This window comes from Ochotona princeps, chromosome 19, assembly GCF_030435755.1.
Source record: "Ochotona princeps isolate mOchPri1 chromosome 19, mOchPri1.hap1, whole genome shotgun sequence".
In the NCBI taxonomy this organism is placed as follows: Eukaryota; Metazoa; Chordata; class Mammalia; order Lagomorpha; family Ochotonidae; genus Ochotona; species Ochotona princeps.
In genome coordinates, this window is record NC_080850.1 from 47,614,621 (window position 1) to 47,627,932 (window position 13,312).

The window sequence follows — 13,312 nt, forward strand, 5'->3', positions numbered from 1 at the left end:
GTCACAACGTTCTTTTGGGTGTATCACTTGTATAAATTTCTGGGTTGGTTTTGCTTTATTATCTTGTCTGAGCAATTTTCCTTCAATATTTTGCTCATTTATATTTACAGCTATAAAGAAGTTCAATCTTTGTTCTCAATGATTTTTAGTACTTTTTTTCGCTTTTATAACTGATTTAAAATTTCACTATTTGCTTTGGTATCTGTTACTGAAGTACTTTTGTTTCTTTGTTTTTATTATAAAATATTTTAAACAACAGAAAAATACAAGGAGTTCAATGAGAATATAGATTTAACAATTTTTCATATTTCTCCATTTTTGCCTCATATGCCAAACATTAGACACACACACACACACACACCCCGAAGCAATTTGTTCTGAAAACAAGGATGGATATATTAATACCCCACAATGTGGAATTTATGACAAAGATCATAAAATGAAGAATACATTATTAATATGGCATCTACACATTTTTTGACATCTACATATGGATATAAAAACAGGCATTCACTTTCACATAGGAGAGAAAACACGTGGTTTTTGTCTTTCTGTTTCCAGCTATTGTACTTGGCTGATTGATATTCCATTCTGAACATACACACACGAGATTTTCTTCATTCATTCAGCCGAAGATGGACAGACACCCAGGTTGGCTGCCTCTCTGTGCTACTATGAACCACGCTGCAGCCCACATGCTGACTTCAGAAGTGGAACAGCTGGATTAGACAGTGGATCTGCGATTGATCTCTTTGGAGTCCCCACGCTGCTTTCCATAATGACTGCGCACTCATTTACACTCCTGCCACCAACACTACACGGAGTCTGCTTTCTCCACAGACCTCAGCAGCATTTCTCATCTCTTGTCTTTTTCCTAACAGCCATTCTAACCAGGGTGAGATGATACCTCAGTGAGGTTTGGATTTGCATTTCCCTGGTGACACGGAGCATGGTTTCACATGTTTCCTGGCCATTTGTACTAACTCATCTGAAAATGCCTATTCTAGTACAAGTGATTCCACCTCAGCCTTTGAGCTCATTTCCTTCCGAAAGAACAAGCTGCGCATTTATAAGAAGGTGTTGAAGGTAAGCTAACACAGGTGCATTCACAAGCTGGGCTTATTAAACCGTCCGTCACCCACACATCCTCCAGGAGAACCCCGGCTCTGTTTTCCAGTTTAAGGGCGACTCTTCTGAATTCACAAAGTTGCACTCTCAAAGTCCCACTGTTTGGGAGTTGGAGTAATTTGAAAACTGGAATAATAAATGCTGAATAAATGCTGAAATAATTACACTTTAACAGAAAGGATGCGTGTAGTTCCTTTCTTTAGTTAATAGAGTCCTAAATACAGAAGCATCTAAAATTCAGGAGACGATAAAGTTGGACTACTCTCACTCCCAGGCTATAAACAAATATACCACAGCATGAAGACAAATCATCTAGTTCCCTCCTTTTATGCCTGCAATTTTCCTAACTATTATATTTATATATTACACCGATAGAACAATAAGCATCCAATTTGAGAAAAAGACTCGTGTTTTTCCAGAATGTTACGCACAAACTCAGTAACTAAAAGAAAAACAAATTTAAAGGCAAACAACCCAAAGAGAAACTTTTTCCAAGAAAGTCAAAAATTAACCAACAGATACAGATATTTTTTAAAAGTTTGTAGGAAACAGAATTAAAAGGTAATTTCAAAGTTAGTTTGAAATGCATTCAGATGTTTTCCATGAACTTCCTGAAGACCTCCCCTATGCATGGATTTCAAGCATTTTTTGCATCAAAATAAATCTTACAATTCCATTTTTATTAACTTTTTGAATTAGCTATGGAAAAAAGTGCTTAACATTACTAATAATCAGGAAAAAGCCATTCAAAGCCACAGCCAGACACTGCCATACCACAAGGGAACCTGGCTGCTCTCAGCAAGACCAGAACTAATAGGTGTTGACAGAAAAAGGAACCCTCACTGTGGCACACTGGGGTGAGCCTCCACCTGCAGTGACGGCACCCCCTGTGGGGGCCAGTCCAAATTCTGGCTGCTCAGCTTCCCATCCAGCCCCCTGCTCATGTGCCTAGGAGAGCAGCAGAAGATGGCCCACTTCCTTGGGCCCCCACCCCCACACAGGAAGCCCAGAGGGAGATCCAGCTCGGGTTTTATACCTGCCCAGCTCCAACCACTGTGGCCATATAGGGAGTGAATCAGGAAATGGAGGAGCTCTCTCGCTCGCGAGCTCTCTCTCTCTCTCTCTCTCTCTCTCTCTCTCTCTCTTTTTCCCTCCCCCACCCGTGTAAATCTGTCTTTCAGATCAAAATAAATAAACCAATTTTTTAAAGGAGTCCTATACACTGTTGGTGGAAATGCAAACTGGTACAGCCATTATGAACGATGTGATAATTCCCCACAAAACTAAAACAGAAGTATGCCACGACCCAGAAATCCCCAGCTGGGTGTACATCCAACAAGAAAGAAATCAGCGCCTACACTCCCAGGTTTACTGCAGTCCTGGTTACAATGATCAAGATAGGAAAATAACCCCTGGGGAACCAGTAACAGAGACAAGAGATTTACACAAAATACTTTTATGCAGCCACACACAGGAAAAAGTACAGCCATGTCTGTACTTGTTTCACCCAGTGAAATAAGCCAGAGGAAAGGAGAATACTGTATGGGCTCACCTACACCACAGTGGCATCCTCAGCCACAGTACGTGCATCTCACAGCAGAGGGTAGCATGGTGACCACAGCGCTGGGGCCACCTCCTGCCTTAGGGTGACGAAGCTCTAGAGCTGTAAGATACAGAGTGCTGACTACAGCTAGTAACACTGCACCCTGCTGACTACATAGGTGCCAGTTTGTATCCCAGCTGCTCCAATTCTAACCCAGTTTCCTGCTAACACTCATGGGAAGGCAGCAGAGGGTGGTCCTTGGGCCCCTGCACCCATGTGGGAGAACTGGAAAAAGCTCCCAGCTTCTGCCTTCAGATCAGCTCTCCTCCAGCCATTATTGCCAACTGGAAGAGTTGACCAATCCATGAAGATCTGTCTCCCCTTCCTTCACTGTAACTCTTTCAAATAAAAATAAGTAAACCTTTAAAAAGGATAAATACGTCTTTAAAAAAAAGTGACTGGCTGTGTCAAATCCCAATTCAGCCACATACTTAGCGGCACTAATCGTGGGCAGATATTTAATACAAGTGTAAATTTTCTAAACATAAACTGTAACTATTAACAGATTACTGAGCTATCAATCACTTAGTTTAATATTTATCCCACAATAAACAGAAGAAATGCTTACTATTATTATATGATTTTAATTAAGCATTTGAAGTATTAAAGTATTAGCTACCCCATCACGTTACAAGGAATTGACAAAAGATAAGCTCCCTTCTCAGAAACCAATGTATAATTAATCCAGTTCTTCCAACTTCTTCTTTGAATACTTTATTAGATACCGATTAAACATTTCTAAAACATAAAATAAAATTATGCAAGCTTTGGGAGGGAATACTATTTTAAAAAATATAAACATCATCCAGAAGATACTAAAAAATGGCATACTACTGGAAGCAGAAAAAAATATAATTTAAAATGCATAGTGTGACCGCTACAATGCAAAATGGATTCTATAAATAGAGAACAGATGCATAGTAAGAGGCAGAAGGGTTTCAATTAATCGAGGCAGTTCCAAGAACAAACTATTGCAATGGAAAACTTAATGTGTGTACAGGATACAGAAGAAATAGAAATTCAAATTATGAAAAATTAAGTAGTGAAGTGGGGAATGCTTGCAAATGGTTAGGACACAGAATTTAAAAAAAAAAAAAAAACCAACCAAGAGGGAGGCGAGCACAACCGAGGGGCATTTCCTAAAGCCTGACAGATGTCCTCAGCAGAAACAAACCACACGCTTCCTCAGAAACCACAATGCAGCCAAGGGGCCTCAAACCTATCAGACTGCAAGTCCTCACCAGCAAAACAACTCAAGAAAAATCAGTAACATCATAAAGACCAGAAGGCAAGAAACTCAGCTACGGGGCACAGCCAGTTACACTGCTACTCATCACACCACATCCACACATGGATACCCGCTCCAGTCCGAGACCCAGCTGCTCCACTGCTGAGCCAGCTCCCTGCTGACGGAAGAAGCTCCGGCCTCAGCCCGCCCAGCCCTGCTCAGTACAGTCGTCTGAGGATTGAACCAGGGATGAAGATCCACCTCTCTGTAACTAGGGCTTGCAAATTACTAAAGTAAATGTTAAAAGAGAGAGAGAAACTATCTCCATCGACGTAAGATGTACCTGCTCACCTAGAAAGCACAAGAATCTATAACAATGCTATCACACCTTAGTGTTTTTATCAAGCTCTCAGGACACAAAGTCAATACAGAAAAATCAATGCTAGTTCCACACACTCACAACAAACAAAAATGTAAGGCACTGCCACTTACCACAGTTCAGAAAAAGAACAAAATACTGAGATGTAAATTTAACAACATATTTGCAGGACTTACATGTGAAAAAGAAAAACATTGACAATTTTTTTAAAAAACCCTAAATAGATGAGAAGATCCAGTACTGTTAAGAAGCCATTTCGCCAAGGACCAGCCCTGTGGCATAGCAGCTTAAGCCTCTGTCTACAGCACTGCATCCCATGTGGGCACAGGCTCTTGCCCCCATGCCCACTTTCACTCAACTCCCCCCTTAGGGCCCAAAGCCCTGGGGCCTCGCCCCTGGCTCCTGGCTTCAGCTCAGCCCAGCTCCAGCCACTGTAGCCATCTGGGGAGTGAACCAGCAAATGGGGGATCGCTCTTTCTGCCTCTGCCTCTCTCTGTAACTTTGCCTTTTAAATAAAAATAAAATGTTAAAAAGAGAGAGAGAGAGAAAGGATGGAAGAGTCAGAGGGCATGGTGTCTCTTGGGAACTTATAAGATAGGTCTACTTTCCCTTCATCCTTAAAAAAAAAGTTATTTCCCCCATCAAATGACCTAAAAAAAAAAAAATAACAAAAACCTAATCAATTTCTCAGCAGGATTCTCTTATAGAAACAGAAAAGCTGATTTTCAAAGTTCTATCGAAAGGCATAGAAACTCAAACAGCCAAAGCAATTATCAAAAAAAAAAACAAACAAAGTTAGTGACTCCCACCTCCTGCTGTCAGGCTTGCTCTAGGTACGGCAACTACGCGCATGTGAGTGGACATCGAGACAGACGACCCAATCAATGGAATCATACAGAGTCCGGTGCAGGAAAAGGCTCGTACAAGTCTGTGTGGGGTGGGCTGGTTTTGTTTTTGTCTTTTTAACAAAGGGAGAAAGTAATTCAGGAATGAATCATGTTATCGATAAACAGCACTGGAAGTAACAGCCACCCATATTCCAAACCCTGACCTCCAAACTGTACCGCACACCACCCACAAAGCCAAGTCACAATGGACCTTAATCCTAAATCTAAACAAAAGTGTGCAACATTGAAAAGAAAACAAAAGAGAAAATCAGAGTGACACTGGGCTAAGCTATGATTTTGATACAAAACCAAAAAGTAGAACCCAAAACAGACAGATGATGCGACCAGCTACACCAGAATGCAAGTGGTGGCTTGGCAGAGGAAAGCCGCAAGATGAGAGCACACACGTGAGAGTCACGCATGTCACCATGGGCTCCCGAGGCCGCAGCCAGCACCCCTGCTGCACAAGTCACACATGTCACCATGGGCTCCCCAGGCCGCAGCCAGCACCCTTGCTGCACAAGTCACGCATGTCACCATGGGCTCCCGAGGACCGCAGCCTTGTGGTACACCCTTGTGGTACACCCTTGCTGCACAAGTCACGCATGTCACGCAGGCTCCCGAGGACCGCAGCCAGCACCCCTGCTGCACATGGCACAACAACAAACCACGCCCCTGCCTTTCCATAAGGCAGGTAGGATTTATTCCCTTGCTTGTTCCTCATATTATAATGAGATTTCTCAAAAATAATAATAATAATAATGAGATTTCTCTGTCCAAATGTGAAAAGCCAGCTAGACAGAAGGTTTGAGGGGACATGCACCACAGCAGACACAGACAGCACACCAGATCATCAATATAATATTAAGGAAATGCAAGATAAAAACACAAGATCTCACGCACAAACCTAAGCAAAACGCTTCAAAAACAGCAGCACCAAGTGCTAACAAGGATTTAGAACTACTGACACTCTCATTTACAGCAAGTGGAAATGCAAAGTAATACCAACACTTTGCAAACACTTTCAAAAAAATGCAGGATAAGGAAGAACACTTTTAACTCATTTTATGAAACCAGTCTCTTCCTCATACCAAAGGTAGCCAGAGACATCACAAGAAAACTATAGAGGGACAGCCTTCAAACACGCAGATGTAAGAATCCTAAACAAAATATTAGGAAATCAAATCCAGCAACTTACCCAAAGGATTATAGTCTAAGACCAAGTGAGATTTATCCCAGGAACACAACATGGAGCATCTGAAGATTAATCAACACAATACAAACTATCAACTGAAAAAAATGGCAAACTGCACATATTTTCGGAATCTCCACGAAAAGTGAACCGAAGGGCCCATCAAGATGGCCTAGCAGCTAAAGTCCTCACCTTGCACACGCCGGGATCCCATATGGGCACCAGTTCTAATCCTGGCAGCCCTGCTTCCCATGCAGCTCCCAACTTGTGGCCTGGGAAAGCAGTTGAAGACGGCTCAAAGCCGTCCTTGGGACCCTGCACCCACGTGGGAGACCGGGAAAAAGCTCCAGGCTCCTGGCTTTGGATTGGTGCAGCTCTAGCCGTTGTGGCCACTTGGGGAGTGAATCATCAGAAGATCTTTCTCTCGCTCCTCTTCTCTGTATATGTGACTTTCCAATAAAAATAAATAAATAAAAGTGAGCCAAAGCATGTGGAAGTTGAATGCCATTGTGGTTTCTGTACCTGTCCCAAAGGGACAGGTTCATTCGCTGCTAACCCAGTGCTGCACACAGGCACCAACGCAGACACCCCAAAACAAGGGATCTCCACAACTCGGTGAAACACGTGGACACACGTGAAAGGAATGACCATCTCCACACAAGCACTTCAGTTTCAAAAAAAGACCGTCTCATTCCTATTCTGAAGTTAAGAAGATACATTTTAAATCAGCAACCAAAAACAAGACACACTGTGGTAGCAAATATGTTAATATATGGAAATGATCTTAGAGGAATATTGTGCATATATTTTCTCTCGCCTGACTCTACCTCTCAACAAAACCTCTTCACATAGAATTCTTCAGGCCACAAGCAACCAAGAACGCCCTCTGGGACAGTCCACTCAGTACCTTGTGGGGCGCCAAGACGCCCTGCCTGAACTTCTCCACCGTGTCCTGGCCCATGGACGCCCAGGCGTGGACGAACACCTCCGCCTTGTCCTGCTGGAGCTGCAGGCTTTCCAGCTGCTGCCGCAGAGCTGCCGGCTTCACGCTGTGGTACACCGCCTGCCGTGGAGGGAAGTCACACAGACCCGGACTGTGAGCAACGCACTCACTGATTTACACGGCCTAAATCAAACACTGTTTTACATTCCTGCTGCTGTCACTTTTGGTTGTTTTGCAAATAATTATATACACAACCGAGGGCTGGAAGATTCAAGATTAAATGACCTAAATTATTCAAGCTAAGCTTTTTCATTCTTGCCTGTGGCTTAAGCAATCATAAATCCACTTAATAACCAGAACACTTCTTGGCTTTCGCTATGTAAATAGTTCCCTAATTAAAATTTCACTCATCTATTTCACTTAATTATTTTAAAGACATGTACAATGGTTTTGTTTCCCAAATAACACTTTTTTTCCAAGAAGCCCTTCTCAATTCTGTATTCACATGCCAGCTTCCTAGTTAATACATGCAGAAAAAAATCTCTGGATTTCTGAACAGCGATATCTGTTGCTCCTCACATTCCTTGGAACAGCTCTCCTACCAGCCCCAGCTGCGCTGGCCCGGGCACTTCCCCATCCTCTAGGGAGCGGCCGCCAGGACCAAGATCACGGCTGTGCTTGGCACCATGTCCAGCTCGGTCACACTTCAACTTCCACTTCACAAGCACCCCCTTATTCAACCACCAGTAGCATTAAGCCCAACAACGGGCTAGACTGAGGTAAGGTGCATAAACAAATAGGAGCCCGGCTACCATGTACATTCCCAGGCTAGCGCCAGAGGCATACGCAGCACGCTTGACATGGTGACAGACCCACGACGGCCCAGCCGAGAGGAGCCAAGGACGAAGCAATCAAGCAGGAGGACTGCAGGCACTGACAGCCACGGGGACTTACAGCAGAATGAGCTGAACGTGGAGAAGCAGGGCAGAGGGCAGCCCGGCAGGCCACCGCCAGGAGAGCCCCTTCTCCCCACGTCTTATTTATCCTCCTAGTCAAGTGCCCGTGTATCTCATCAAACAATTTATTTAATTGCTCAAATGAAATGAATTCATTGTTTCAAATTATTCAAATCTTATCTGTCTCAAGTTGATAAAGGTTAAATACATACTCTCAAATATCTTGCTGATACTACTCAACATTAAGATAGTTTTGTAGGGACCCAGCACAATGGTTCAGTGGCTAAATCCTCAACTAGCAAACCCTGGGATGTGATTTGGGCACCAGTTAGTGCCCAGCTGCCCCACTTCCCATCCAGCTCCTTGCCTGTGGCCTGGGAAAGCAGTAGAGGCTGGTCCCCCAAGGCTTGGGATCCTGTACCCATGTGGGAGACTCAGAAGAAGTACCTCATTTCAGATCAACTCAGCTCCGGCCATTGCGGCCACTTGGGGAGTGAACCAGCAGAACAAAGATCTTTCTCTCTGTCTCTCCTTTTCTCTATAAATCTGATCTGCCTTTCCAATAAAAATAAATAAATGTTGAAAAAGCAAAAGGAAGATGGCTTCGTATGATAAAATACAATGGAAAGAAATCACGCATTCAAAAAAAATTTTTTTCTACTACACTGACATTCTTGGCTGTAATAAACCTACAGCTTCTAGCCTGTACACTTTTTAAAAACAGAATGTTGTATATAGTTATCATAGCAATTCAAATATATAGTAAGCAAGTCATAGAGATTTGAGACAGTGAAAGTACCTGCTCTAAAATGAACGCCACCGTCTCCAGGATGAGGTGAAGATCCTGCTTCTCCAGAGAAAAGGCAGCTTGAAGTTTCTCTTCCTCTTCTTCACTGAAGCTGCTCTCAGCCTGAAACACAAGCGAGTCCATCAGCACACGCGGCATTCAGACCCACCCACACATTCCCCCAAGGACACCTGCACAGAAAAAACAAAGCCACGAGGAAGCGAAATCCATGGGTTTTCAAACTCCTAAATCGCAGGTGGTCCAACCTAGGGTTTTACTGGATCACAGTCATTTTTTGTGTGTAGGTTGTAATTATGAAGTCGGAGTTCTATGTTCAGTATCCTACAGAACTTTTAAGATACTTAGATGACTTTTCACCTCGTATGAAAGAAATCTCACACTCGGTGTTTTCTTTACTTCCGGCATGTTTTTCATAACTTCCTCGGGTCCCCTCACAACCAGTGGTGATTCCTAAAGCTGCCTAACGCCCCACTGAGAGCAGCACACTCAGCCCAAGCCCTGCTCACTGCTCCCTTCTGCCATGGTCAGGAGCCCCCACCAGCTGACCCCACAGGGCCAGGCACACAGCACTTACACCAAACGACTCTGGATGGAGCTACCTACCCGCTGGCCTTTTGTTTTTCCTGTGTGGGTGTGAGAGCTCTTTTTGAAGCTCAGAGGCACTGTCTATGGGAAGCCTTCAGGTATGGAAACTCACCTGACCTCCCTCTGTGTTTCCCAGGAAGACTACTTGAAAGCTAGATGGGACATTATAAGGTGTTTAAAAGTCCCTGGACATTAAAGGCTCACAACACCACATACTGCAACAAAGCAAACAAACTCTCCCCACATATGCACAGGTCACAGCACGGGCCAGGGAGAAGGCCAGGTCCCTGCTCGGCACACCAGCTGTCCTGGGCCATGCTGGCTCCAGGTCCTGGGGCTCACTCCAGGGAACTGTCTGGAAGTGCCTTCTGCCTGTCGGTAGAGTCCAAAGTGCCAAGCTGACCACCTCTACAGTAGCATTCGAACCTCTAAACCTCACCACTCACTTCCCTGTCTTGAGTCACACTGTGCTATGCGCTCTGCCCATCTCAAAGATGGCCTTGACACAGCCAGAGGACAGAGAAAGCAGCAAGTCCTGAAGTCTCTGCCAGAGCTTTCTCAACAAATCAAAACCAGTGCACGGTCCCTGATCCTGGCAGGCTGGGCTCAGCTGTGTGCCCATCCTCCACTGAGGCAGGTCTCACAGCACACCCTCCTGTCTCCACTGCCTCGCCTGAGGGCACAGCGCTGCCCTCGGCACCTCAGCCGACTCTAGGAGCTGTTACCTTCTTGTCAGCTCCACAGGCAACACTCAGGACACGTCTCAATTGGCCTGCAACCGTTCCATCCTCCCCGGTGAGAACAGCAGGTGCAGATGCGCTCCCTGTCCCGTGTCATTGGACATACAGCTGCGGAAAGCAGGTGGAACTCTGTGTCCGCCATGTCATTCACACGCAGGATGGTGCAGCCAATCCCTCCCACTCTTCCCTGAGCTTGAGGGTACTGGGCTCAGGGCACGGGCCAGGGAGCCAAGCTGCCTCACCAGGGATCTATAAGGCTGACTAAGTGATTTAAACAGTCTTGGCCTCTGTTCCCATCTGGATGAAGCAAGGACATCGACGGTACCCAGTTCTTCAAGTGGCTGCAGAGTTGAGACCCACTACTAATATAAAGCCACTGAACAGCACCGTTCCCGAGGGAACAAGGTCACTGCTTCTGAAGAGCAAACACACCAAGCATTGCTGAGGTTGGAGCTCCTCCCAGCTCTCCATCCACACACAAATTCCCAACACTGGAAGCTGCTGGCACCCACACATGTCCTGGGTTCCCCCAGCAAAGAATGAACTTCCATAGTGCTTACTGGACATCAGCCAAACACGCAGCAATGCATCCCACACGGGAAACAGGTGGTGTGTGAGACATGATCCTCAACACGGTCCAGGCCCAAGGCAGGGCTAGGAACTCGGGGGCCCCTCACCATGAAACAAACACACTCCTAGCAAGCGGTCCCATGAGCTCAGCTCACGACGGCAGCTCAAGGTTCGGGATGCAGCCTGTGGCATGCCATCTGAACAATTCTCAACTACTCCCCGAGGGCATCCACGGCCACAGGTGGATCTGAAAACTGTAAACATAGGGCCTTCTTTCAGAAAAATATCCAGAAAGATCACTGGAATACTATTAAGGAAAGGCAGCAGGGCGTGTGAGCCTGCCACATGCAGGGAATGGCAGGGGCTGTGGCGTGAGGCTAACTACCCAACCGGGGCTTGCATCACAGCCTGGATCTGAGAGATGCTTTCAGGCCACGTCCTGGCCAGGGGAAAGAAGAGGAGAGACTGGAAAACAGTCCCAGTTCTCAGCCTGCAGCAAGCTGGGCAGTTACTGGGCTACCCTTAAATGTGTGCTGCATAGAACAAAATTTCTTGACACTCCGACGTGGAATGAAGTGGGAGTGGTGATCATGGAGCAAAATGCTGAACGTCCACACCCCCCAAGAATCACACGCTTAAAACAGACAGAATTCACTGATCTAGGGCAAGTAGCACATAGTAATCCTTAAAAGTGAGAAGCTGAAAGCCATTTTCCCCACAGTACATTCAACACATTAGTCCCATAATACACATCACACTAACAGGCACTCCTAAATACATTTCAGAAACACCTCTAGAGAAAAAGCTGCTATATATATATATATATATATATACACACACACACACACACATATATATATATAAAACCTTGCAATGTTTCCAAACTTCTGACCACGGAACATCATCAAACCTTCCACGGGCTCAGCTCTCTGGAGAAGACAACAGTTCCAAAGTTCTCCAGATAAACCAAGCAGGGTTACTACAGCGAAATCACCAGGCGCCTGCGAGAACCAAACCAACCTTCAGGTGAAGTTTTTGAAGAATTCGGGTGAGCAGCCGTGGAAACCTTCCTATATCTATGGCATTTATCAGAGTCACCGCTTTTTTCATGCTAGATAAAAGAGGAAAAAAACGTTTTAATGGAGTGTTCCCATTTTTGCCACACTTGTTGGGGGGATCTGTGAGTTTCCATGTCAACCGGGAGTCCCATTTGGGTGAGTGGGAACCACAGACAGGACAGAGAAAGCCAGGGACGCTCTCAGTACCTGCTCCACAGACCCCCCAAAGCAACTCCTGCTGAAAAGCTCCACAGGGCATTTTCCTTTGAGCTAAGCAAGCTGAAGACTGGGGGAGCTCCAGCCCGTCCTGTGGGGGGAGGGAGGGATGGCAGTAGTTTAACAGGGGCCCTCCAAGCACCCACTTTACCCACCCAGGAACCGACAGGCCCCGGGGAACGGGTGTGGCAGCTGAAGCAGTGGACACCAGCAGCATTATTTAGGCTGCTGCGGGGCAAATGACGGCACTGGAGTAGGACAGCGTGTGCACAAGGTCCTGTGGGACAGGAAGCGCGCAGCGGCTGCAAAACCTTTTCAGCTGGAATCACGCCCAGTCCTACCGTCTGGGTGCCCAGGACGGCGTCTGGTGGCACAGCCCAGGGGACCCACGAGAACCGGGCCTTGAAAACGGCAACCCTGCCCCACTGGACACACACACACACAATCCCGCTGCCCAGCTTGCCCCTGCGCTACCAGGACTCACTACACTTAGTGCTTGCGCTTTAACCATCTGATGACACCAGGGAACTCTGGGGAGCAGCCTGGGGCGGCAGACAGGGAAGTGATCCCCGAACACACAGCTCTAACGCGGCGCCCCCGAGTCCGGCCGGCCATGGCGCAGGACGCAGCGGGGAGAGGGACACCGTCCGGCAGCCACGTCCCGGGCCCGCTCCCGGGGTCCCCTGAACCCGGCCGGCCCCGCGACTACCTGGGGCCCTCCCTCAGGATCAGAGCCGCGGACGCCGCCATGCTCGTGCGCCCCGCCCGCCGCGCCGGGACGGAAAGCCGGGAGGGCCACGCCGGCCTCCACCGCGGCTGCGCGCTCCTGCGGGCGGGGCGGCGCTGGGCGCAGGACGCGTGCGGTGCCGGGCTGGATCGCTAGGGGGGTGTGCGTGTATGTGCTGGGGTACAGCGTCCCGTGAGGAAGGTGTGCGGGGCAGGGCTGGAGAGCCATGGGGTGTGTGTGCGTGTATGTGCTGGGGTACAGCGTCCTGTGAGGAAGGTGTGCGGGGCAGGGC

At 46.8% G+C, this 13,312-nt stretch overlaps 1 protein-coding gene across 1 annotated transcript in view; it reads right to left on the reverse strand.

Annotated features, from left to right (window-relative positions):
* The window catches only part of COMMD10 (COMM domain containing 10), a 129,649-nt gene extending 116,539 nt beyond the window's left edge, over window positions 1-13,110 (reverse strand). The window contains exons 1-4 of the mRNA XM_012927413.2: window positions 13,003-13,110; window positions 12,040-12,130; window positions 9,116-9,226; window positions 7,325-7,480 (exon numbers count right to left, since the gene is read on the reverse strand). Coding sequence (XP_012782867.2) covers window positions 7,325-7,480; window positions 9,116-9,226; window positions 12,040-12,130; window positions 13,003-13,043 — 399 coding nt within the window. The 5' untranslated portion in view covers window positions 13,044-13,110. The remainder of the gene's footprint in view (window positions 1-7,324; window positions 7,481-9,115; window positions 9,227-12,039; window positions 12,131-13,002) is intronic.
* Between the last annotated feature and the right edge of the window lie 202 nt (window positions 13,111-13,312).